The 27,710-nt window shown below is 45.6% G+C and overlaps 1 protein-coding gene across 2 annotated transcripts in view; it reads right to left on the minus strand.

The window, feature by feature from the left end:
• Positions 1-27,710, minus strand: part of SORCS3 (sortilin related VPS10 domain containing receptor 3) — a 432,841-nt gene that overhangs the window by 41,779 nt on the left and 363,352 nt on the right. For both annotated transcript variants that reach the window (XM_090057528.1, XM_090057527.1), the window contains exons 14-17: positions 27,550-27,657; positions 9,533-9,650; positions 7,365-7,498; positions 1,323-1,436 (exon numbers count right to left, since the gene is read on the minus strand). In XM_090057528.1, the coding sequence (XP_089913654.1) occupies positions 1,323-1,436; positions 7,365-7,498; positions 9,533-9,650; positions 27,550-27,657 (474 nt within the window). The remainder of the gene's footprint in view (positions 1-1,322; positions 1,437-7,364; positions 7,499-9,532; positions 9,651-27,549; positions 27,658-27,710) is intronic.

The raw sequence follows: 27,710 nt of genomic DNA on the forward strand, positions 1-27,710 counted from the left end.
GAGCCCAGCCTCCTCCTGGGACCCCAGCTCCACCAGTGAGAATAGACTCATATTGTTGAGCTGAATTACTATATATGGATGAAAGCTGGGAAAGGCATATTCCGCCCCCTTCTCCGTTTCCCCGTCCCTGCAGTATTGTCCCTTGCATTATGGCATTTTATTATGTATTTATTATCTTGCGGCTCCTTCAATTCGGCTTGCCGGCTCCCTGAATGATTTGGCAGAGGCTTTGTCTGGTCCAGTTTTTAATGATTCAAGGAACAGGCTTCTCTTGGCTCCATGCAGAAACAAAGAGATTAACTGATTTGGGGCGGGGAGGATGCTTGGCAATGTGCTGCCTTGTTTTAAAAGATTAACCCTTCTAGCGATTGCCTAAAGGGATTTTAGACTTATAGGACTGGGTAAGAGGAGCTGCTTTTCTACTGCCCTATGGCCATCCAGCTCCATATGGTCAATACGGTCGATGTCCACCTGACCTGCTGCTGTGCCACTTTAATGGCACCTTCCGTCACGGAGTGGTCTCCCGAGGAAAGTGCATCCAGGTTTACCGTGGCCCGGCTTTCATCTTCTATTTTGCAATAACATGCCAACCCTGGAGAGCAACCCAACCATAGAGGGTAGAGCCTGGCACATGTCAGCTAGATTACAACAGCCTTCAAGTATACACAGTGTGAAATGCAGTGATGCACCAGCTCCACAGAGTGACCCTGCCATAATAAACCAGCGCGCACAATCCAGGACTACAGAATGAAGCTACTGTGACAAACCAGTGCATGCAGCTCCGCCACCCGTGACAAACCAGTGCATGCAGCTCCGCCACCCGTGACAAACCAACGTATGCAGCTCCGCCACCCGTGACAAACCATTGCATGCATTTTATGGTGACAAGCCATTATATACACATGGTGGAGCGGGGGGAAACTGAGCAAGGATACAGATGGCAAATGCACACTTCCCATGAAGTTATTAGAAATAAGAACAGGAAAAAATTCTCCAGGAAGAACTATGTGAAATTCCTTCAGCATGTCCTCTTAAATGTTCAGTCCTTGTTCAAATAGAGCACTGGATCTGTGCTTACTTTTGCAGCAAAAGTAGCATCAAGTGTGGGCTCCAGGCATCATATATCACTTGATAGCAATACAATAGCTACATGTCACTTATGTTAATATACTTCTCGCATATGAAGAATGAGGCAATGTTCCACGCACACGGTATCAGCTTGCAAATAAGGCAGGAAAAGAGCCAGGTGGGATGGAGATACTGATAAGGATGTGTAGTGCAACAAGGTCACCAAATGCAGGGTGCCCGTGGGACAGACTTACCCGGTGCTGTTCAGGTAGCTCTGGCCGAAGCTGCAGTCCTTGGACAGGGAGGATGGATTGAACCAGAAGGCTGGGACACACTGGTTGTTACTGTGTCTTTCATAGCCATAGTCACTGCAGAGGCACAAGAATAATGGAGAGCATCATATCAGCATGGATACCCAAAAATGCTGTGAAATTTTAGCCAACATATCTTCATGGAAAAACAACTGTGGAGGGGAGGGTCAATTAGCTATGCTAGTCCCAGGGAGAAATGACTCTTCCTTCTCCTTGAAGAATCACAGAAAAATAGCACTGAAAGTCTTGAGGTTCAATCCTCTGCTCAAGGCTGGATCATCTCTGGGAACCATCCCAGTAAAAGCGTTTGTCTAACCAGTGCTTAAAAACGTCCAGTGATGGAGATCTTGGTCATGTTCCAGTGCTTAACCTTTCTCCTCATCCAAAAAATCTTCCTAATATCCACCCTTGGTGCAATTTAAGCCTGGCACTTCTTCTCTTTGTCCAGAGGGGACAGGACAGGAGTTGATCATCCTCCTCCTTACAACAAGCCTCATACTGAAGGGCTCTTATCACAGGGCCTTTTCATCTACAATGCAGGCACACTTGCTCAGGTTCACTCTCCTTGATTCACACTCCAGGTAACATCTTACGAAGTCTTTAGTAAGGAAAAACCAAAACCTGAGGAACAAATTCAGCAAAGCACTTAAACCTCTACTTAAAGTTAGAGCACTGACCTCATTGGGACTTGACCACATGGACTTCTGAATGGTATAAAGTGCTCAGTTGAAGTGGGCCTCCAGCTAGGCCTGTGAGCCCAAATTAGAGAGCTAAATAGTGGGCTGAACAACATAGATAGTGGGGTTGGAGCTCTGGCAGACTTATCCAGTGGCAATGGGCTCTGGAGGAATGGGCTCTTAGAAAAGCTGGACATGTACAAGTCCATGGGGCCAGATGCAGTGCAAGGAGCAAGGGTGACAGAACAAGGAGCAGTGCTCTCAAGTTGCAGCAACAGAGGTTTAGGTTGGATATTAGGAAAAACTTTCTCAGTAGGTGGTGAAGCACTGGAACAGGTTACCCAGAGAGGTGGAGGAGTCGCCATCCTTGGAGGTTTTTAAGGCCTGGCTAGACTAAGCCTTGGCTGGGATGATCTAGTTGGGGCTCATCCTGCTTTGAGCAGGGGTTTGACTAAATGTGACCTCCTGAGGTCCCTTCCAACCCTCATTTTCTATGATTCTATGAATGGAGTTCCAGTCAGCTTGATAAATCATAGAATAATAGACAATGCCGGCGGAAAAGGATCTCAGGAGATCACATCTAGTCCAATTCCCGGCTCAAAGCAGGACCAACCCCAACTGCATCATCCCAGCCAAGGCTTTGTCAAAGATGGAGAAGCCACAACCTCTCTGGGTAACTAGTTCCAGTGCTTTACTACTCTTCTCATGAGAAAGTTTTTCCCAATATCGATCCCAAATTTCCCTTGCCACTACTTGAGCCCATTGCTCCTTGTCCTGTCATCTGCCACCACTGAGAACAGCCCAGCTCCATCCTCTTCGCAACCCCCTGCAGGGAGTTGATGGCTCCTATTAAATCCCTCCTCAGTCTTCTCTTCTCCAGATAAAATAAGCCCAAGTCCCTCAGCCTCTCGTAATTATGTGCCGCAGCAATACTACAATGCAAAGCTTTGCAGAATGTTAGAAGACTCCTGTTTCATTTAGTTAGAGAAAAAGAGAGAGAGGAAAGCTGACTGAACTCCACCAATTTCATTTATTTTCTAATTTAATTTATTTTTTAAAAATTTAATTGTAGTATAATTTCTTTCCCCATTTCCTTTGGTTTCCACAAAACTCCAAACTACTTCCAGGATCTCGGCCCACTTTTTCTCTTCCAGAAAGCATCTGTGTCTTTTACAAAACTTAAAAGGGCTGGGAGCAGTTCCTGGATGCTTAGGAAATGAATAAATGTGAACAGCCTGATTGAACAACGGCTTTGTTAGAGGAACAAACAAGGACATGCTTGACGCCTGCCTGCAAGGCCCTTTAAGCAGCTGAGCTGGTCTAATGATCTAAGGGCTGTGCAGGGTACTGTCATGCAGGGGGAAAGATGTGGTAGAGCCCCAAGTCCTGTCTTGACCAGTAGGGGTTTGAGCCCCAAATCAAATCTGGACCAGGAGGGGTACAATCCCCAAATCCATTCCTGACCAGGAGGGGGTACGAGCCCCAAGTCCAGTCTGGACCAGGAAGGGGTATGAGCCCCAAGTCCAGTCTGGACCAGGAGGGGGTATGAGCCCCAAGTCCAGTCTGGACCAGGAGGGGGTATGAGCCCCAAGTCCAGTCTGGACCAGGAAGGGGTATGAGCCTGAAGTCCTGTGTGGACCAGGAGAGGGTATGAGCCCCAAGTCCAGTCTGGACCAGGAGGGGTATGAGCCCCAAGTCCAGTCTGGACCAGGAGGGGTATGAGCCCCAAGTCCAGTCTGGACCAGGAAGGGGTATGAGCCCCAAGTCCTGTGTGGACCAGGAGGGGTATGAGCCCCAAGTCCTGTGTGGACCAGGAGGGGTATGAGCCTGAAGTCCAGTCTGGACCAGGAGCGGGTATGAGCCCCAAGTCCTGTGTGGACCAGGAGCGGGTATGAGCCCCAAGTCCAGTCTGGACCAGGAGGGGTATGAGCCCCAAGTCCAGTCTGGACCAGGAGGGGGTATGAGCCTGAAGTCCAGTCTGGACCAGGAAGGGGTATGAGCCCCAAGTCCTGTGTGGACCAGGAGGGGGTATGAGCCCCAAGTCCAGTCTGGACCAGGAGGGGTATGAGCCCCAAGTCCAGTCTGGACCAGGAGGGGGTATGAGCCTGAAGTCCAGTCTGGACCAGGAAGGGGTATGAGCCCCAAGTCCTGTGTGGACCAGGAGGGGTATGAGCCCCAAGTCCAGTCTGGACCAGGAGGGGTATGAGCCCCAAGTCCAGTCTGGACCAGGAGGGGGTATGAGCCTCAAGTCCAGTCTGGACCAGGAGGGGGTATGAGCCTGAAGTCCAGTCTGGACCAGGAAGGGGTATGAGCCCCAAGTCCTGTGTGGACCAGGAGGGGTATGAGCCCCAAGACCAGTCTGGACCAGGAAGGGGTATGAGCCTGAAGTCCAGTCTGGACCAGGAGGGGGTATGAGCTCCAAGTCCTGTGTGGACCAGGAGGGGTATGAGCCCCAAGTCCTGTGTGGATCAGGAGCGGGTATGAGCCCCAAGTCCAGTCTGGACCAGGAGGCGTATGAGCCCCAAGTCCTGTGTGGACCAGGAGGGGGTATAAGTTCACCTGCTTCCATCAAAGGCATCTTCCTAAAACAGATGCCTGACTGCCAAACTTAACAATGAAGCCACAGCAGCTACTGGACTCAATGGGATTTTTTTCCATAATTTGCAATATGCTTTGGATCAGGTCCCATGTGCATCCCTGGCTAGACTTGATCAGAGGATTTTTAGGTAAAAGGAAAGAATAAAAATAGAGACCCTGGACCTCAGCCCGCAAGAAGCTAATCAATGCCAGCAAGCTACACCGTTCCGGGAATCGCAGACAGCACAGAGTCCATTTCACGACAGCCCCGTGCTCCTCTTGATGCTCTTGTTTTAACCGTGAGCCTCTTGAAGACCGAATAGAAAGTTTTAGAGAAGCACCTTAGCAAGCAGAATTAGTTGTATACCCAGTGACCCCCTAGCCGATGCCAGTACTCTTTGGCGGCCAGAAATTTCTGAGCTGCTTGAAGAGATTCAGCGATTCCCTAATGTTCTTTGTCTTAACATTCAATTTAATCACCCTCAGTGGGTCAGTCCCGCATAGGCAGAAATGCCTGGCAGTGACTCGGTAATTAAAAATGTTCGGGAGGAGTTGTACTTTGCCCCAAAGAAGAAAAGAGACACATAAATATTTAATAAAATTAAAGACAACATTGCTGTATGCCCCAAAGGCTCCGGGCATGTTCATTAACTTCTGGTAAATGTATATTAAAATCTCACAGGCTGTCCACCTTCTCTCCTACAAGCCTCAGGGTTTGCATAAGTTAGGGAAATAATCAAGTCCAGCTGCTGCTCCGTCTTTTGCGGAAAAGCTTCTTGACAGAGTAAATAAAGAACCAGCTGGGGGGGGAAATACCAGCGAGCATTTGAATAACGCTTCCTGGTTCTCGCTGCCATTTTTCTTCTTCTTCAAAAAAAGGCTAAGGTTTGATTTTTAAAATGCTTGCTCAAGCCAGTGTGGTCTTAGCCACAGCGATGCCAGCTTTGTGTTTATCTGCCGCCTCCACGTCAGGTTAGCAAACCCACACGCCTGTGTCTGGAAAGTGTGGGTCTATGGAAAGGTGGCTAAGCCGTAGTGACAAAGTGCATTTCCACATCTAGCCCCTCGGGCTCTCCCAGTCAGATCTGCTCAGTTTAACACGGAAAACATGGGCCAGCTGAGATTGCCCAGAGCAGTTTGTGATTTTTGGCTACCTTGCTGGGTTTTGGGGATGCCCAGGTTGAACAGCCTTCAAGAGCCCTGCTTTTCCAAAAGTGATGAGGGCCGTCCTCTTGAAAAATCAGAGTCCTTGAAGATATCTCAGACTGGGTACCCCAAAAATGGAGGTGCCCAAAACCGATGGTCATTTTTGCTTATCATGATGGGTTTCCCTTCCTGTGTCTTTCCTGTCAGCCCTGCAAACTCACGTATCTAAGTCAAGCTGGTTCCCTCTGGCTTGTGCATCACAAAGAGCTACGATGTTGTAATGAGAGCCTCATGAAAATAGACCGGTGGCTGAACTTTGCAGCCAGGAAGCAGGAAATGCAGCAACGAGTGGGACCAATGCATAAGCATTGGAGCTAAATGACAGGCTGAGCTCTGTGCCACGTGCAAACACGTCTAAGATAAATGCTGTGAGAAGATCCTGGTCTTGGTGTAAAACCTTAGGTTTAGGAGTGACAACTGCCTACAAGATACCATTGCTCCTGGATTAAGTCAGAAGACTTTTAGATTTCCTTCCTGCATTAGAGTCATAGTATCATAGAAGACAAGGGTGGGAGGGGAGCTCAGGAGGTCACATCTAGTCCAACCTCCTGCTCCAAGCAGGACCAGCCGCAACTACATCATCCTTTGTCTACCCAGGTTTTAAAAACCTCCAAGGATGGAGATTCAACCACCTCTCTGGGTAACATCTTCCAGTTGTCAGAGAGTTTTTCCTAATATCCAACCTCAGCTTCCCTTGCTGCAACTTAGGACCATTGCTCCTGTCATCTGCCATCACTGAGGACAGTCCAACTTCATCCTTTTTGTAACCCCCTGCAGGTAGATAAAGGATGCTATCAAATCCTCCCCGCACTTTAGGAAAAGCTGAAACTTTTTTCAGATAAGATATACTTCGCTCGATGTCTCTGAGTCTTGGGTTGGACCCAGCTGTCTCCAGTTGCCCATGAAAATGTAGTAACCTTTCTTCATATTACTTGTTTCCCATCATTCTGGTGCCTTTACATGTCAAAATCAGATCAGAAAGTCCTGCAAAAACTGACGGACCAGATTCTCAGCTTGGATATGCTGGTATAGAGCCACTGAAATCATGCAAGAGAAACAGCAAGTGGGGGGTGGGTTACAAAAAGCAGCTTCTCAAAGTGACTTGACAGCAGTTTGGAATTTACAACACCATTAATTCGAAACATCAATATTTATGCAAAACAGGTAGTGACTTCTGACAAGCTCGGGGTGCACGGGGAGGCGAAAGAAGCAGAATCGGCGGATTTCTTAATAAAGTCCTGCTGAAAAGCAATAAAACTTTCCCAGGCTAACAGAAAAATCATTTCCCTGTCTTGCACCTTGGGGCCTCAAGTGGTGACAAAAGCCAAGCGAGTCTGAAATCTCCTCTTCACCAAGCAGGAGGCACCCTCCAGCGGCGTGTTGTAGGGGCAGTGTTGGCCTACCCATTCATTTCCATCACAGCCCCCTTGGATACCATCCACATCCAACCACCTGGCTCTGCACAAGCCCCGAAGCAACAAATTGCACAGCAGCGTCACGAGTTATAAAGGACCAGGGTACTCACCACTCGAAGTCCCCATCGGCGCAGACACAGGGTTCAGAGACGACGGTCCTGGAGTAGTCTCTCCCCAATGCACACTGCGCCCCGGGCTTGCGCTTCTTATAGATCTTCCTCTCTCCCATGACACAAGGCTCCCCCTTCCACAGAAGAAAGAGCAGGAGTTAGAAGGAGGAGAAACCGAAGGGTTTCTAGTTCCTGCCTCCCCCACAGCGTACTGATATCAAACTGATTATTCCTATTGTGCAAGTGGCAAAAGTCATGCATCAAGAAGGGAACTCTCCAAGAGCAAATGCAAAGTCTGTGACAAACCTAGGTGCAGACCCCACGAGCTCGGGCTTCTCTTCCCCAATTTGACTGCAACTCAGCCTACTGCACAGCCTTACAGCACTCGATTTGTTTCAAGCACTGTTCCAGGAGGTTTAAGGCTTTCTAAAGCAATACAGAGGATACCTAATAAAAAAAAAGAAAGTCTGACCTTTAGGTGAATGGCCATAAATAAAATTTTCTGTTGCACAGAAATAACTTGCTTGGGCCCAAAAGGAAAGAAAATACACCGCAGAATCGAATTGCTTTTCTTTCCCATTATTCCCAATGCCCAAGATGACTGCATGGATTCACGGGTCCTGGCTCTTTCCATCATTCCCAATGGTTTTAATTTGTTCTCTCTCGGGACGTTAACCGCTAGGCTACCTCACACTCCTTTTTAACCTCCAGCGCCCATGTTTTTTTAACGGCACTTCTTTCCCACGGGGAGGCCCACGACCTTGTACAATGATGGCTTTCCCAAGGGATGGAGCCTCCTGTTAGCTTCTGGCCATAAAAGCATCGAGCTTGAAAATGAGACACGTGGTCACAGATGGCAAAGCTTGTACAGACGACAAAGCACGTTTGCCGTGTATAGCATCTGCACATGCTTCCTCCTCTATACCCGCTATGTCTATGTCTGTATCAGGCATTTTTCTTTTCAGCATCATCTATTAAAAGGCTCCCTAGGAGTATACAAAATCCCATGAGGTAGGCAGAGCTCCAAAAGCAACTCCAATCCTCTTATAAGTTAACCACAAAGGCGTGCTTTACCTTATTCGAGCCATGCTGATGGGCAACTGGGCACTATCACTAGCCCACATAAGGCTGGCGTCACACCCAAAGTCTCTTCAAACTTTTCCTTTGGGGCAGGGTTTTTTAGCCCAAACTCAAAGCCTTGCCAGGTAACAGAACACAAGGGCCCAAAGACCTGCCCCTCCAGACCCTTCTCAGTGCCCCAAGGCCTCCTGCAGCTCCCCAAAGCCCTCGAAAGGTATTCAAGGCATGTCTGCATGGCCCAGTTCAGCGCTGTGCTCGGTCTGGAGCCAGAAGCCACGTAGCTGCAACGGTGCAGTGCTCAACCCAGGCGAGTCGAGCCTATGCAGAAGGCGGCATTGACACAGGGCCGGAGATGGATCCAGGTCCCCAGCCAGTATCTCTGCGTGGCACTGCACCGCGATGGGCAGAGGTACCAGCTTGTTGGGAGCTAGCTCGGTTATCCCACAGAGCACATTCTTGCATTGCTGTGTGCGGACAAGCCCACGCAACCTGCCTCTGGCTGATAACTGAATGGGGGTGCTTCGAAATGGGGCCCTTGGCTATTAAAGGCACCTAACACCCTGTTACACTGTTCTGTAAGTGGACACATGCCAGCAGGGGTCATTTGAACTTCCTGGGACCAAGAACTTCCTGGGACAAGTTGGATGGTGCTTGGTAAACCCTTGCAGGTTTTCAGAAAGAGCTAGTGAATGACCCGCTAATTTTAGGTGATCTTATTTAAAGAAAGCAGACTCTACTGGCATATAATCAAAGCAATAAAAAGGCATAAAGGGGCTTTAATCTGGTAGTCAAGGACAAGACATGCCTCTTTTGCACTGGTGCAGTGGTGGAGAGGGACCTTTGGGTGTGTGAGATTTGGCTTATTGCAGTTTTTGTGTAGTCCAGAGCACACGCTGTGTCCAACTAGGATTTAACACCACTCCAGAAAAGTAAGCACATAAACTATGTCACATCTACAGGTGAAAACTGCCGACTGTGTTGAAAGATGCCAGATCCTTCCCTTCTTGGGGAAGAGAACAAGGCAGGCTCCTCCCCACAAGCATGCAAGGAGAGCTCAGATAAAGGCCACCCCAGAGACACAGTCATACCTGGTTGTGCAGGTGCCAGGTCTGGTAGTCGTCCTTGTTGCATCGCCTGCTGAAGATGGATTTGTAGTCCACTTTGACCAGCTGCCACTCTGAACGGAGACTGAAGTGCCCAAAAATTCTGAGCATTGGGGGAAAAGAAGAAGTGTACGCACACCATCAGCTTGGGGAATAGACTTCCCTTGTGGAAACCTTCCTGAATCCAAGAGTGGAAACCAACACGAACGTCCCTAACTCCTCATGGGGAAAAACACTTTGCCTGAACCTGCCTGTGCACTGGTTCCCAGTCATCTGCTGGCATCCAAAGCCCGTTCCTCTGATCCTGCCTCTGTCTTGTCTGTGTGTGTGTGAATGGCATGCACTGTCATGGCTAGCTCAGAGAAGCAAATGCTGCTGTTGCACAAAGAAGAAATGACGGCAAGAGAGATTAGTCGTATTAAAGCCACTGGAAATAGGGACCAAAGGAGTTCTACCTCTGTCTTTGTGTTTAAGTCTTTGCTCTTTCTTAGCTAACTCAGTTTAGTTGTTTCTATCATACAGAAAACACTGTGAAATATATATATGCTGATCTGAACAATGGAGTGAGGAAGGTGACTACAGGTGATGCTCGGTTAAGGTGACACAAGAAAACTCCTGCAAAAATTGCTCTGAGTGTTGTTATGTGCCCCGGTGGCATTAGGAAAGAGCTGAGGTGGTACTGAGATTGCAAAATTAAAAAAAAAAAAAAAATCACTGCAGGGTGGGGAAGTCGGTTTCTGAAATGCATTTGAGCAGGTTGATTATTATCCCTGATTCGGTGACTTGAGTCTGTGGTCCAGCTTCCCAAATAAGGATATCATTTTCACAGCCCCAAACCACAGATTTGGTTTGTTAGAGATACCAACCAACTCCCGAGCCCCACTCTGCTCAGTGCTACATGGACCCACCAACAGACAAGGTAAAGGGATATGCTGTACAGTCGGGAAGTGTAGTGCTTTGGTGAAGCTGGGAGTTACCCATGCACTTGCAAGAACAGGACAAAATGAGACCAAGCACATCAATGCTGTGTATCCCACCGTGCTCTCAAGTGCAATAATTACTAAGAGAGTCTACCTGGAAGATGCTCACATTTCCTGAAAGGAAAACAACCCACAACAAAACCACCCCTAATTCATAAATAACATCAGGTATTCACACAAAAGGCTCCACTCAACTGGAATTGCTGGATAAGCTGCAGGGAGCCTGCTTTTTGATCAACTAACTGCTTCTTAAGCCTCGTGCCAGTGGCTATTTTCTCAGTAAGAAGCAGTTTTTGACTCAGCAGAGGCTGAAGAAGTGTATTTGTAAGGGGAAGCTATGGCATAGGCGAAGGTAACCACTTGGAAAGCTATAAACGAAGCTACAATCTCTCTCTCTCTCTCTATATATATATATATGAAAATAAATAAAATGAAGCCAATCAACGTGTTATCAGAACAAACTAACAGAATCAGCTTCTCCTCCCAAAACTGGGAGATTCGAACGTTCAGGGAATACCTCTTTGAAAACCTTGGCTAAAATTCAATTCGGCTTATTTTTACACTACGCATAATCTGAATCTTTTCTAGCCTTCGCACAGAAGTGGGTACAGCCAAACCACCTTAACAACAGGCTTTAGAAAATGGAGGGAGAAGTATTTTTCCATATGCCAAGTTTTTCACAAAACTAAATGTTCACTCAAGGCATTTTTGAGATTTTTATAATTCTATTATGTCAACCTAAAGGTGCTGAGATGCTCGGCGAGTTTTGCAGCGAAAGGGAAAAAAGAGCAACACAGAAAAAAGTGTGTCCTTCTTGACACCGACATTGCTCACGTTATGACTGGAGTCTTGATCTCTCTGGGACCCAACCCAGGGTTTGCTATCATCGCTTGCCCCATCTCATTTTCAGCTGGACTGTAAGCTTACCTCAACTTGCCTTGCTGCAGCCTGAGCCCATTGCTCCTTGTTCTGTGATCTTCCGCCACTGAGAACGGTCCAGCTCCATCCTCTTTGGAGCCACCCTTCAGGTAGTTGAAGGCTGCTATTAAGTCCCCTCTCAGTCTTCTCTTTTCTAAACTAAATAATCCCAGTTCCCTCGGCCTCTCCTCACAAGTCATGAGCCCAGCCCCCAAACCATTTTCATTGCCCTCCACTGGACCATCTCAAAATTATCAACATCATTTCTGTAGTGGGGGGCTTCTAGGCTCTGTGATGTCCGAACCACTCAGTGTCGATTCGGCATGTGTTAGGTAGGGTCTGGCTCCCAGCTGCTTCAGATATCATTCCATCACACCGGGTTTGGGATGCCACACAAACAGCTCTCCACCCACTCCTGACAAATCCAGTAATATCACGCTTGCAACACGGCTATGCTCACACCCAACATCTGGTTCAGCTGTGCTTTTGAAGATGGTTTTCAGCTTATATCCGCCTGCGTGGCTAAGACATCTCACAGACTCACTGTGCATCTTTCCTCCAAACCCATTTGCTTGTAGATGATTTGAAGGTCAGTCCATTCGGTGAGCTGGAGCCCTACCCAATATCAGTTGGCCTGGTCCCACTGACCCCAAGGGGACTCTGCTGATTTATGCCAGCTGTGGATCCAGCTGTGTCACAAGCTCCTTACAGCAGAGAAAAGAAACACTTGCTGAAACCCAGCAGACAGACAGCACAACCAGAAATATCAAGACGATTGAGCGGCCATGGGATGGGATAAGAGCTGAACTGCAAAGTGTTGGTTCTGTCAGCTGACAGCGCTGCTGGCAAAGCAGAAGGCTGCAATGCACTTTCACCAGCCTCAAAACTCACCACAACCATGTGCTTTTTTAAAACTAACACCCCCCCCCCCGAAACTCTTGCTTGGTAATAATAATTAATGGAAAAAACAAGGTTTTCTAAGTGGAAGGCAATGCATTAGCATTCCAAAAGCATGGAGCATTAGCTACTCTTTAATTAAATGATTTCAAAGAAGATCTTTGTATATAATTGCTATAATTTAGATGGAAACAATACTATGCTAAATGTAATTAGAGCAGTATGAACTCTACAGGATGTTTTCCTCTGTGCTAGTGGGATTATTCTGGGTCACCAGGCTCTCATATTTTTTTTTAATAAAAAAAATGCTCCTTAATACCGATTAATGAGCATGATCCAGCTTTCGGTAATAAGGAATGCTCTTAGGCAAAGCAACAAGCAAGCAAGGCTGCTGGGCTTACAAATGAGGATGAGATTCACCAATATTGTATACCACTGTGATGCATATAGACTGTGTGATGTACTAACCTACTGATCTGGTGATGGTGCTTTGTAAAGGAAACTCTGAGCCAATCAGCTCTGGCTTTGCAATAGATGTTTGCAATAAATAAATAATAATAAATAAATAAATGCATAAATGTTTTGGTAACAGATCACATCCTAAAGAAAAGGGTGTGAAGAGACAAGTTAGAAGGTTCCCACTGGTGAATCTGCTCACTAGCTTACAGACTTTTTCTCATTCAGTGTATCATTTCTATGAGAGTTTTTTTCCAATCTGGTTATTTTACTCACTAAGTCAGGTGGGTATTTTTTCTTTCTCCCCTACAAGTTGCTAACCTTCTAGAGTGAGATACAGGTCAAGGAAAAGAAGGTGGACTCTTGAGTTTGGCTGCAGTCACTGAAGACTCTTCATTGCTACTGGTGATAGAAAGGCATGAAAAAGTATGGTCTTCACAACCCCAGTTTGGGAAGCTGATACAAAATGCCATCTGTGATTTCCTCCACTGAGCAGCTGAAGCAAAAAGTCCTTGAGAAGCAATAACAACAAGAGCCCAAAAGGCAATTAGATCAGACTCACTCTTCTAAGTGCTCCTTAATGAGTATGGGCCAACATAGGCTGTTTATAGACGTGATAGATTGAGTTTCCATTCTTCACAGTAAACAGATAGGACTACATGCTGTTCCACCTATTAGGTGTCTAATGGCATGTCTACACGTGCATTTAAGCATGCCTCAATTTAATGCGCATTAGCTTAATGCGCATTAAGCAGGTTTAGAGAGGCATCTACTCGTGCAGGCATTCAAGTGCATTAACGCTGTGTGTGTGGACTGACTTAGGACTAAAATTAGTCCTAAGTCAGTCCACACACACAGCGTTAATGCGCTTTAACGTTCCTACACATGCATTAAAGCACTTCAACTATTTGCGCCTAAATTTAGGTGAGATGAGCCCAAAATCATCATTTTTAAAGAGCATTAAAGGTGCACACGTGTAGGTATGCACCCTAATGCACCTTACATTTAAGCTAACGTGCCTTATGGTGTCTCATGTAGATGTGCCCTAAGTGGACTGAGGCATCTAAGTGCAAATATATTCCACATATTCAAGTCCTGAAAATCCATTAATGCACGTACTTTTGTAATGCACCCATCTTCTTACCCTTAATACGGAGTCACAAGAAAGCAGGGAGGAGGAGAACCCACTCACCTTTTGCATTAGCTGTTTTTCAGGGACTCAAGCAGTGTGGCATAGTACTGCACTTAGCACCTTAGTTCAGGGGTAGAATTAAATTTTCCTCTTAAATTCCATGTGGAGCCAGCACATACCACAATTTTTGCAACCAGCTCCATAGTCCACTCACCATTGCTAGGAAACAAGAAATTGCTTCCCAGTCCTTTTTATATATATATATTTAAAGAAACAACGGTATGCGTCTATTGCAGGGCTAGACATTATCAATTTCTGAGCAAATTATTAGGGATTTGAAAACCGTTCCAAAATGCCTGCAGATTCATGATGAAGTCACTTTGGAAAAGGTCAGTGGCAACACTGCTATAATTAAATCTTTCATTAATTTTTTAAATACACAATAACTTACAAATGCAATAAAAATTGACCAGATGACCTTGCAGGAAATTATTTAGAAAGCTATTTCATTTTGTGGAATAACCTCACTAGCTGAAGAGTAACATATCCTTTCCTTCTGTTTTTTGTCTCGGTGAGTCATTTTTGGCTTATTAAATAATATTTATTAATGGCAGATCAAGTGAGGGGCTTGGATTTCTTGGGTTATGACATTTTCACCTCTAGACTCCTGGCTCAAACCCTGCTGTAGCCCAGTAGTGAGAACCAAGTCTTACCATGCAATAGCTACTGGGTTGTTCAGGCAAAAGGCATGGGTTAGATCAGTTTGTGTTCACTGCTGCTGTCAGAAGAGAAGCCAAAACTGCTCAGGCATGAAAATTAAATTGCCTGCTCAAACCTAACTCAAACCCCCTTTTATCAGGTTTGAAATCACCAGGTAGGACAGTATACAAGGCAGACATGTGTCCTGCTGTGTTTGGTTGCCTTCACTCTGGGTATATAGGAAGGACTTTGATCTTCGGAGCTGTTAATGGAACACCATCTATCGTAACAGACTGGAGCATTTGCAAAGCTTCCCATTTTTAACGGTGCCATCCAGATCCCATGGATAATGTGAGCTTCTATGGAGTGGTCAGATGCAGGAATGGAAAATGACTGTGAAAACCATCTTGCAGCTGTCCTGACTTCAGAGGGAGGGCGTGCGTCTTCATGCATTTTAGAAATAGCAACATTTTCCTTCACCGGACAATGGGAAGGTTGGGTAGATGAAAATGTATTTGACACAGAGGTTTAGCTGTGATCCCAATTATATTCCTTGGAAGACAGCCTGCGCCAGGATTTGGCAGTGAACAGTCTTCAGTTAGTTTATTTAGTATTTGGTAGACACTGTCTACAAAGAAATCCATTTAATTTAACGAATTAACATTCCAGTGATCCAGCACCATTGTGGTGTTCTCTAATGAACCAGTGTGAATCTGGTTTTACGTAAAAAACCATTACGATAGGTAGTGAGCATTTAAACTTTTTTTTTTAAAGGCCTTTGATACAGAATCCATCTTATGTGTAGGATGGAGTATACAAAGCATTAAGACTAGGGCCGTGAGAGTATCTGATTTCTTTTGTTCTTACTGTTGACTGGAAAATCAAACAAAAGAAGTTTAAGGTCAAATGAAACATTTACCTGTTGTTCTATATGCACTATACCGGGGGTCCCAAACTGTGGTACACACATCCCTGGGGGTATGCAGGACATCTCTGGGGTGTTCATGGGAGAAAGTGTGTAATGGCAGATTTAATTTTCATATTTTAATAATTGGCATTTAAGAAGTTAAAATATAAAACGTGTGCTGGTAGGGGTATGTGGGCAGCTGGTAAATCTGGAAGGGGGTACGCAATAAGGAAAAGTTTGGGATCCTCTGTACTGTACAATACTATACAGTATTGAAATACATCTAAAAACAAAAACATCCTTTTGAACTGCAATATTTCATTCTGAAAGTAATACAATAAAGAATGTTGATATTCTCCAGAATTTGCTGTTCCTCTTTCTGACTGAAATTTCTTGGGGGGGAAATTAAGACAAATTGCCCAAAAGTTTCAGTTGACCTAAAACTGTAAGTTTCCAGAAAAAAGAACGTTACGGCTTAAAAAAATACAACCTACAAAACTATCAGACTCAGATCAAAACACCTCTTCTCTAAGCAATGCCTTGTTCACAAACTGGGTCATGGAAAGAGTTGCTGAATGGGAGGACCAGAGGAGCAATATACGCTGCCCTTGGTGTATCCAGGTCTGAAGGAAGTACAAATAGAGGACACCGTTGCACTCTTACGGGTACATGGCCACATTCTCCTCTAAGAGCAAGGACCATCGATCATCCCATGCCACATCCGCAAAATTCCAGGATCACTGGAATTGAGTGAACATCGATGTATATTTGCCATATTATTATGATGATTAATAATAATATACACTTCTATAGCATCCATTTCAAATTTCTCTGTAAGGGTTAATCCTATGCAGACGATTAAAATAAAGGGCAGAGCTTGGAACTGGTTTGTTCAGCGTCTCCCAGCAACTGATGATGTCTGTGTGATGTGCCCTCACACATAAATATATAGGCACAGCTTTACTGTGGACCCCCACCGTGTCTGGAAAGGAGTGAAAGTCCTTGATGATACACAGATGACACAGACTTGTAGGTTCTAAGGGCGGACGAGACTATTAGATCATCTTTGTCTGACTTCCTGTACAACACAGACCATCGTATTTCAACCACTTACTCCTCCATTGTGTCCAATAACTATGAGCTAATAAACCTAAACAGTGACAATTTCCCCCAAAAGGCAGAGTTACCAACCCTTGATTTGATGTCACCCATGTCTAACTAGGCTGCAGCAGACTACGTGCAGGCATAGCCATGAAGCACATAAGCAATGAAGGAACCACTGCAAATTGAGTCGGTAGGGCTAGATTTTATGAATGGAGAATGAGAGTTGAGCCATTCCCTGTGAATTAAGCATAAATCATGACTTTGGAGACAACCAAATGGGCTGTGTAACCTCCTGATTGTTTTTTATTAGGGTTTAGATGAAATTAGCGCTAAAGGAGGTCAGTGGTTACAACGAAATTGGATGGAAAGAGAGTGAGACAAAGAAGCAGAACCTAATTGAGGGAGACACAGATCAGCAATTAGGGAGAGTGGAAGAGGAGCCAGACTTATATTATCTAATGATTGGCAAGATGATGCAGGCAGCAAGAGACTGGAAATGAAGGAGGCATAAAAGATGAAAGATGACAGTGTAAAGGAGGGCAATTGCCAGTGAAAAAAAAACACTTCATAATTTTTTATCCAAATAATAAATACAGCTTTTAAAAGCCACTTTGAAGCATTTGATACAGCTGGTTTCAGCTGACTAGTCAGGCAGAGGCTTCAGGGCAACGGAGATATGAGTCAGGGCTGCCTGAATTTCTCTCTACGGATGAGAAAAAAGATGGGGAAAATGGCATTCATCTTTGGAAGGGAAAAACGAGGTACTGAAGGGAAGCAAGTATGCATTTTCACCTAGATAAAATATACAAAGTCCATTCACAAGAAACAGGACCATATCCTGAGCAGGTGTACATCAGTACAACTCCATCAAGTTGAATAGAGCTCTTCTGACGCCAATGAAACTGACATTTGGTCCCCAATAGTCATGGTGGACAACCATGAAATTGACACCAGTCTTGTCAATGCCACTTGACAGCTACTATCAAGTGGGACTGGAGTCCAAGGGAGCTTCTCTCCTTTGAGAAACAATGGGTGATTTTGTTTCCAAAGCAAACATTTTATGGAGTTCCTGGTTCACAGAAAATTTGGAAAAATCTGCTTCCATTCCAAAAAGGGAGGAAAAATAAACCCTCTAAATTTCAAAATGTTGAAATCCTCCAACAAATAAGAAATGCCAATGCTTACTGGTAACCTTCATTGACAGGTATTGTGCTGAATGTTGAGGGAGGAATGCAAACCCCTACCAAAGGGCCAGAGACCAATTAAGGTAGAGGTAATGGGCTATAGGGAGGAAGCACAGAGAAAAAAGGCTGGAAGGGACTTCTGGAGGTGATCTAGTCCAACCCCCTGCCTGAGCCCTGTCCAAGCCATCCTATCCAAACCATACTCGAAACTCTACATAAGACTACCATCAACGGTGACACAACACAGAAGGAACACCCTAACCTGCCACAGGTAATGCAGGAGAACCAGAGGAGCCAATGTCCTGCTTTTATGAAATGTTGTCAATATAGGCTCAAGCCATCCCAGGTAGAGGAAGTCCAATGCACAGAATTGCTGTGACTGTAGACACAACCCAGGATCCTTAATGCTATCATTGATGCTATGGTTCCTTGAGCAACTGGCTATGGGGTTGACTTACCAAATCAATGGGCACTTGTTTTTTTTAAAGCGCCGGTATGAGATCAAGAATGCGACTTACTACACGGTAAGGAGCAATGTTTGTGTTAGCAAGTAACGCCAAGTGCAATTAGCGGGTAATCTGCAGACCTTATAATTACGAGGAGGCTCTGCTGTTCCTGCTGGATTTACAGATTAGCTGCCCGGCAACAGGCACCAGGGAGGGACGTGAGAAGAGTTAAAAATATTAAGTGATACCAAAATATAAGTTTATTGAATAGAAAATCAAGGCTTTTGAAAACCATGAGATTTTTAAAATAAGGGGGAGGCATGGGATATAGATATATATAGATACATATATCTATACACATATACAGATGCACAGATAGATAGATACATATATCTATACAGATACACAGATACACAGATAGATAGATAGATAGATAGATAGATAGATAGATAGATAACTATTTTGCCAATATGCCTCAACTGCTTTGCATGACAACTGCTTCAAAAGACATCCCAACAACATGACAGGCAGAGGGAACAATAAACAGGGTGGAGGGAGTGTTAATTTTTAATGCTGTTTTTCAAAAAAGATTTTTTCCTCCTTTGTGGTGTTCATGAAAGGCAACCCACCTGACAGCCTTGAAGGCTGAAGTCCCCAGTCTTCCCTTGAATAGATGCTGCCAGGTACAGCAGCCAGATGAGTTTCCCCATGACGCACCTGCTAATGGGTCTGAGGCCTTGAGCTGATGATGCCAACCCACCAGGGCAAATGAAACTGTTTTGCCTGTTCTTTCTTTATCACTTTGCATTGATTTCCATAAGCCATGCATGCCACTGGTTAACAGTGAGTGGCAATAATTAACAGCATAACCGGTATTTGTATTAACTACCATTTGTGCTGTTGCTAGGGGAACGACCCTGGGAATGGCTGCTCTCTAGAGCTGATCCTGAGGATACCTGCCACAGCATCTACTCTGCAATTTTACCAGCCATTACAGATGTTGATAGTTCATACTACATGTTGCCTCTTGGACCAGTGGCTTCAACCATGAAGTCACACCGTGAGAGCCTATATGAGCCCGAGCAAGGCTGGTGACCTTCAACAAATGACGCAGGGCAGTGAACTAGCTGTTACAGTGCACAAGCTAAGGGAAGCCTCGGATAATGGCTACTTCCAAAGGTGGTTTAAAACCAATCTTGGTATGCCAGTCGTTTGACTCAGAGCAGCAAATGCTAATATCATCTTGAAAAATCCTTGGGCTCCTACCGTAATATTCTTGAGTTTATTACTTATCTCCAGCCAAGCAATAAATCTTGAGTTAAGATTAGTTCCCTCCCCCTTCCCCCAATAGTCCCACCGCTTTTGTATAGGTCCTAGGTAATTTCACCTCACCTAGCTGAAGAGCAGTCAAGAGATGCATGCATTGTAAATTAAAACCCTTTTCCTCTCCCCCTTTGAAGCGCTGAGCTGCATTTTCTAGGATGCCTTTCAGAACAGACCATAGCTGATTGCTGCAGTTTGCACAGCATCATAACCAGCTCATACTGCAATGCAATCCAAAGGCTAAACTTCACAATATTGCAGGTGAAACCCACTTGAGAAACTAGGCCACTGCCAATAATATAGCCAGTTGCATCTCAAACAGACGCTGCAGTCCTGAGCCCGATTCCCGGTGAAGCAGAATGGAAGTGGGATAAAAGTAATCGGGGGGGGGGGGGGGGGGGGTGGAGAAGGGAGCCCTTTCTAAGTGACACTGCCGAATACGCTGGATAAAGAGGGCTTTGAAACTTATCCTGCCAATCTCGCCCAGTAGAATTTCCTTGTTGCTAGACTTGAGAGTTTATAACAATCTGTGAACAAGTGTTAAAACCCTGCTCCCCAAAGAAAATGAGTAGGACTAATAGCAGGTCCGCATTCTCTAAATCCGCACGTTGTGACAAGCTCCCTTCCATTCAGTCGTGTATCCTGGAAGCTGACGACTACATTTACCCTTCTGCAGACCTCTGAAAAAGCATCCCCCGCCCCATCTCTCTTCTCCCTCCACCTTCTCTCTTCTGCTCAGAAGCAGCAATGGCTGTAGACCTTCATAAAAAGCCTGCCCAGGAAGTTGAATCTGTTCTTTCTCAAAGGCAATGCAGCTGGGAAAGGGCAGACTGGTAGCTTCAGAGTTGCAGGAACTGTGCTGTGCGGTGTTTGGGTGCAAACTTCCCTTTCCTGACCCATATCTCACTTCATTTCCTAAAGGAGCCGCCAATTTGAGGTGTTCCAGGCTCTCGTGCATTCACATCCCACCCGTCTCCCTTCAGTCTGTAACCCACTTGTTGAAGTCGCCAACGTGACGGCCTGCCCGTACCAACTAAGAGGAAGACTCTTGTGGGATCCGGTCCACTAGGAAGTAGGCTGAAGGCATCAATGCATTTCGTAAGTCTCTACCGGGTATATCCTGCTGTTCACTAGCACCTACTACTGAGCCTAGCTGAATTCAGGCCAGAAATGTACAGAAGGCAAGCTCCAAACCTCCAGCTCCCTGAGCCATCCAGTATCCCATGATGCTCCATCACACTTCACCGCTCTTATTTGTTCCTGACACACCAAACCATGCAGAGGCATAGAGTTTGAGTGCTGCCAATATTTTACCCAGAGCTAATGCACAGAGGAACTGCATCACCCCAAAACAGCTGTACGTGCTTGCAAAGGGAAAGGAGGGGAAATGCACTCTACTAACTTCTTGTCCCCAGTCTCACATTGGTCACCCAGGAGGAAGGTAGTCAAGTCATGCTGAGTGGATGGAAAATACAACACTGAATTCAAGCGCCGTCGTTTCAAAGGTGGAGGGATGCTCTGGAGAGACTATCAGCTCCGGGACTGATGCAGTGAGAAGAGTCAAATCTGTAACAGCAAAAGGCCCCTTCCAGGGCTCTCCAATTGTATTTTCACCTCTGTGGCTGGCTTGAATCGTAACATTTCCCAGGCAGGGAGTATCTTTCTGTCAGACATCAGCAAGCTCAAAGGGGATGCAGCCGGGTCCAGTGGACAGGAGACTGAGCTTAAAAGGCCCGATTCCTATACTAGTCAAACACTTCATCTCTCTAGCTGCTGTCTCTGCGTCTGGCCTATCTACACACAGGCCCGTATCACTATCCCTGCTTTCAGGGTGGTGGCAGAGAGGCGAAGGTCTCTTGTTCTGATGCCAGAGGTTTGAATTTGCATCTCAATGCAGACTCGTGCCAGAGGCCACCACCGGTTAAATCTGAGTACCCAGTCAAGCTAGCTGGGGTGCCAGAAATGATGCTACATTGCTACCTTGTGCTGGCAACTGGTCTGTCTCAACCACATTAAGCTGTTTTGATACCTACATGTTAGAAACTGGTGTAGACCAATGGGTACAACCCTCCAGGTGCTCATACTTTGTTCCGGTCTCTTCTGCTAGTCTAACCACACTAGAAGCTGCACTTATTGCTAGCTACCAGCTTAGTCTAGCACCCCTAACTGTATCAATATAACTGTACAGTATAAAACTAAAATAACGATATCAGTATAAAACCAGTGTATGAAGCAGGTTTCGCCTGTAGACGCTTTGAAGCAGGTTTACGACATGTATACACACATCGCATTGTACAGTGGAGACAATCTCAGATGACAGATTACTGCAATACAGATAAATAATATTAGTTGGCATTTAACAACTAATAAATAATGGTTTTCCCTCGGGAAATTATTTTAGGAAGTGGCTGAACACTCCAGGCAATCTGGCACATTTTCATGGCAAAGGTTGCTCTTCAGAAGGCCCAGGAACCAGTGGTTTCAAGCAGGACTGTGTTGCAGTAGCCGAGATGCTGGTGGATGCTATAATAGCACATCCATTCTTGCTTCAGTTCAGTGGGATTTGAAGATGGGCCTCACATGAGCTTCTCTAGCATCTCGCTGAGCCTGCTTAGCACCCCGACACCCTGCAGTGATCGAGGCGTAGCCAGGGAATGCTAGGCTCCGATCCTGTATTTGGAGGACCTCTGAAACCAATGTGGGTTCCCCATGGGAACACAACCCCCTTCACCTACAGCAAATTGTAGGATGTAGGCCTTATGTACCCCAAAATACAGCCAAGAGAGCTGCAGCAACCTAACAGCCCTCATTTCTTGGGACTGAACGTTTCCACAACCTCTCAGCCTGACCCTACTTTACCTTTGTGAATCAGTCCATTAAAATTCCTGCTGAGAAAAATACCCAGAAAAGCTGCAGAGAAACCATTTCTGGATGGCTTATGGCAGGGCTGTTTTACTATTCAGCTCCTGGAAACCGGTGGGCAGGAATTTTTATAAGCATCTCTGTTGAAAACTGTGTGAAAATCTTCTACAGCTTTTGTAAGTGCCGATAAAAAGTTTTATAAATTCCTCAATAATAATAAAAAAGGCTTTTAAACATTTTTCTTTAAAAAAAAAAAAAAGTCAGTTCTCTGTATAGTTGGCAGGGAACATCCAGTAAACTGGCCCCCTATGTTCTCCATCAAAATACCACAGGGATAAATAACAATAACCTCAGCTTTCTAAAACATTTTTCATCTCAAAGGGAACTGCATGGATTTACAAAGCAAATGGGCCAAAACCTTAGCTGCCATGAAATGATTTACCTCCACTGGCTTCAGTGGAGGTATCAATGTACTGATTTACACAAGCTGTGTGTGTGTGCGTGTGCCTGCGCAGCATACTACACGTCCGTGCCTGGGCACCCGGGTGTGGGTGTTCATGTTATCACTGTACTTCCAACTGTGCGTGGAAAGCAGTACACATCAGTAACATTACACAAAAATATAACAATTATTATATTATGCTCTGCTGACTAGGATAGAAAGTTTAGAGTATCAGGATCCCTGGAGAAGATTAGATAGAGAGAACAAGCTGCCCACTGTGCAGAGCTCAGGATCTAGCTCCCTTGTTCGGCTCTGTGTGTCCTCTCCCTGAAAATGCCCTTTAAACCAGCTTCATGAAAAAAACAAGTATTTGGCAGTGGCATTTTTTGAATGGCTTTTTTCAGTGAATGTTGAAGCAGCATTTGTAGATGGAAAACCGACTCTGAGCAGGACATTTATCCTGCTGGCTTCTGCAGGAGCATGTGCTCCCTTCCGAGCTCCGTAGCCAGTTCTCCAAAGCAAAGTTTAGTATGCACACAAAACACAATCCTCTGTCCTCTCCTGGACACTAGGAGATGAGCCCCTTCCTCCTCTAGCCCCAGGGCAGCAACCTGACCTCTCTGTGCAGCAACCTGGTCCCTTCACAACTTACCTCTTCCTTCACCTTGCTTTCTCCTTTGGGAACTCGTAAAGCTCCCAGTGGCACACTTCTTCCGTAGCCAAGTGCCCCACAGCTGAGCTCTCTTAACAGGGCTGGCTTCCTCTTTAAAAGGACAGCCTGCCATGTTACACCAACACACACACATGCTCTCTCCAAGCCACTCCACACAGAGGACAAACCCGTTTCATCTACACGTGCCCTATGATACCATCTCCGAGAGTCTGATTCAGAGACACTATGACCAAAAGGGGCCTTTATAAGGACCTTGTCTGATATAGGCCATCCGACTTTCTTGTACATATGCCTTTTTGAATGAGAGAAAAGTACCCATGCTTGATTTAAATAAGGAGCAGTTACAGCTTTTTGCATCTCTCAGGCACCAAAAATCTGCCACCATCCAACCCTGAATGCCACTTGTGCAAGCAAATTCCCCATGGCTTCGCCCCTGAGGAACCGCTCTGGTGCAATGGGAAGCCTGCCCCTTTTTCATAACCTGGGCTGTATTTTCCCTTCCCTGAGAGCCTTTTTGCACCTTGATACACCTTGATAAGTCTCACGCTGCCCAATTCCCAGTCCTGACACACCACGCATGTCTGTGTGGTTGTCATAGGAGCTGGCTCCGCTGACTCTCTGCCAGCTGTGAGACCCTCTCTGTGCTCCTTGGGATTTCTTGACCTGTTACCTCTGGCCAGATTCCAGCTCTTTGTGTGAGAAACTGATCTGTATTAAATAGATAGCCTTTATCCAAGGGTTATTTCATCTGTGCAGGGTGAATGCAGCCAGGGCCAGGTGATGGAGAGCTAATGGTGTTGTCTGCTTTGGCTCCAGAAGCAACCGGAGGGCTGCTCCCAGTCACCCCAGCTGTAAATGGGTACCCAGTCATACAAGGTCAAAGATGGATGCATGTGACATTATTAGTTATTGCTATAAGCATGCTAGCCTGTTAGACTCAGACTCATCTTCTGGCTTGGAGGTATATATTATTGCTGCAAGAGACATCAAGGCTAATCCCCAAATCCACGTCCTATATAATCAAATCACTAGAAAAGGTCTGAAGCAACATTTTTTTTCTGAATCCAAACTTACCATTGGTGGCACCCCTGCCCACGCTTGGTCCATCCATGATAGCACCACCACCAGTGAGGTACACCTGTCTACTCCTGAACTACAACCAGTATACAAGAGTATGAGCAACTTGAACAGGCAAGGTTTTTTTGAGTAGATGTGGTATCTTTCATTAGACCAACTGAGTAGTTGGAAAAAAGTTCTTAGCAAGCTTTTGGGTGCAGTCACCCTTCTTCAGGCATAGGGACTCTCTGCTGGTCTGAGACTTCAAGTAATGAGAGAAGCTAAAAGTTTGGCAGGATGTCAGTGAGAATGTAAATAGGAAGAATTAGAAAAACAAAAGGTAAAGCAGGGAAGGTGGGGATGGGGGAAGGCCAAAGGTGAGCAGGGGAGACACTACAGTGATGGTTATTCAAGGTAGAAAAGAGTCTGTTTGTAAAGGAAATAGCTGGAAATTAGGAAGACAAATGGCAGACAAGTAGGGGAGGGGATGGGAGAAAAGGTGGGGGAAAATAAAAATGTCAGAGGTCAGGTCTCTCAGGTACCTGGTGAATCAGACGTCAGGCTGGTTGTCAGGTGTCATAAATCCGATGTCTATATTGAGCCCATGATTTTTTGTATCCAGTAGATTTCTGAAGTGAAGTTCGTAGGCTTGTCCATGAAAGGTGTTTTGTAGTTTCCCTCTGAGGATTAGAACTGAGAGATCGGCGAGGGAGTGACTGGCTTGTGAGGAGTGTGCCGCCACAGGTAGTCGAGGATTCTTGTCTTTGATAGATTTTCGGTGTGCGTTCATTCTGGTGCACAGTTGTTGTTTGGTTTCTCCTACATATTTCCCATCAGGGTATTTGGTGCACTGGATGAGATATATTACAGTTCTGCAGGTGCAGGTGTAGGATCCAGGAATGATGATGGTTCTGTAGTGGAGTGTAGTTTATTGCAGGGGTTGGTGGAGGTGTGTTGGCAATTTTTGCATTTTTTTTCCTGGCATGGTCTGGATCCATTAGATGTGGTTTAGGTCAGTGGTCTCAACCTTTTGCAGCTTACATGTCACCTACGTAAGGTCAAAAAGTCCTAGTCCCATTAGTGGGTAAGTGGGGGTGGGGAGGTGTCCCGGAGAGGCCAAAGAGCAGGGGGATGTCCCCCGGCAGCCAACTGAAGCGCACAAAATCAAAACAAGAAGTCCCACCATGGCACTTCCAGTTTTGCAGCTGCGAGCCAAGTCCCACCTAGAGGACCTTCGCATCTCACCGGTTCAGAAACCCTGGTTTAGGTCAAAGAAGTTTGCTTCTGGTGATGAGGTAAACAAGGTTTGGTGCTTGCCTGAAGGCTAGGATGGGTGGTTCTGGAAAGATCTCTTTAAGAATTGGGTCTTCTTCTAGTACGGGTTACAAGTGTTTGAGGATTTTCTCTGTAGGTTCCAGGGAAGGGTGATATTTCATAACTAACAGTTATGTAATTTGTCGGGATTTTCACTGGTGTCTCCCATAGTCACTTTTGGCCTTTTTCCCCTGGCTTTTTTCTCCTCTCCCTTCCCTACTTTACCTTTTGTCTTTCTAATTCTACCTATTTACAGTGTCACTGACATCTTGCCACACTTTTAGCTTCTCTCATTACTTGGAGTCTCAAACCAGCAGAGCCTCCCTATGCCTGAGGAAGGGTGATTGCACCCGGAAGATTGCTAAGAACTTTTTCCCAACTACTCCCTTGGTCTAATAAAAGATATCACATCTACTCAACGAACCTTGTCTGCTTATGTCCTTAGACCAACATGGCTACAACCAAAACCCTGACCAACTAGAATGATTTCTCTTCTCTCTTCCAACTGATACAAATCAACAAGTACCGGCTGCTGTCACCGTACAAATGAGCCAGTGATGGCAGCATAAGACCCACTGCAAAATAAATGATCTCAACAACAAGACCAATAGGAGGTGTCCAAGTTTTTTCCACTACAGTTTTTCCATAACAACATCATCTCCCTCCTCCAGGGACTAATGAAGGGTGCTTATTCATGTCACTTCTCTACTGCTGCAGCAGCACTATACAGCCGCTTCCTATAGGAAATGTGGAGTATTTAGCTCCTAGGGGGTTAACTGGGTTGCTTTCTTGTCATCTGATTCCTTATGCATCCTGTCACACCAAGGCTGGAGGAAGAGCAGACAAGAAAGCCACTGTGCATGCTTGGGCAGCTATTCAACGAATCACAGGGTTAAAGATCCCCAGGAGACCATTTAGTCCAACCCCTCTGATCAAGGCAGGGTCATCTCTAACTAAACCACCTAGACCAATGTTTGTCTAGCCTGCTCTTAAAAACATCCAGGATAGAAATCCCACAGCCCTTCTGGGCAATCTGTTCCAATGCTTGAGCACCCTTGTAGTGAGCAAGTTCTTCCTAATCTCCAAACTAAATTTCCCTTTGGTGCTATTTAAAAACATTGCTCTTTGTTTTGTTCCCCTACCAGCCACAGAGATGGACTAATCTATGTCCATCCTCCATAACTACCCTACATGTCTTTGAAGACTGTAATCAAATCCCCACCTCAGTTTCTCTTCTCCAAGCTGCAGAATCCCAGTTCTTTCAGTCTTTCATCATAATTTGTGTTTCCCAGACATCTAGGTTTTTTTCCCACTTTCCACTGGGCCACACAACCATAGCTTAATGAACAGCATACAGATCAGATTCTACAGTGTTTTGATTCAACGGACAATGTTGTTCGGGCAACCAAAACCTTTACAAACCTTGAAAGAGATGCCAGCTCTACCACAGCGAATCTTGGTTAGCGCCATACAGCAATTTAGCCTTTAACAAGCAACACATCCACAGGTGGGAAAACTATAATCCAAATAAGGCCAACGTGCTAGACGTACCCCCAAGTATGCAACGTTAGACCCCAGCACAGCTCCCATGTGACCTGCCCGTACTTACGTCATTATCTGTGTCTCTATGCCGGGATCCACCAGGGACCCATCCACGAAAAGTGGTGTTGGCGTGAAGCTGTATTTACTCCAGGATCTCCCTTCATCGAAACTCACCCTGGGATAAAAGCAGACAAGACAGATAAATAAGAAGGGATCACTTTCAAAGGG

Source organism: Crocodylus siamensis, chromosome 7 (assembly GCF_052110815.1).
Source record: "Crocodylus siamensis isolate JL-2025a chromosome 7, ASM5211081v1, whole genome shotgun sequence".
NCBI classification, from domain to species: domain Eukaryota; kingdom Metazoa; phylum Chordata; order Crocodylia; family Crocodylidae; genus Crocodylus; species Crocodylus siamensis.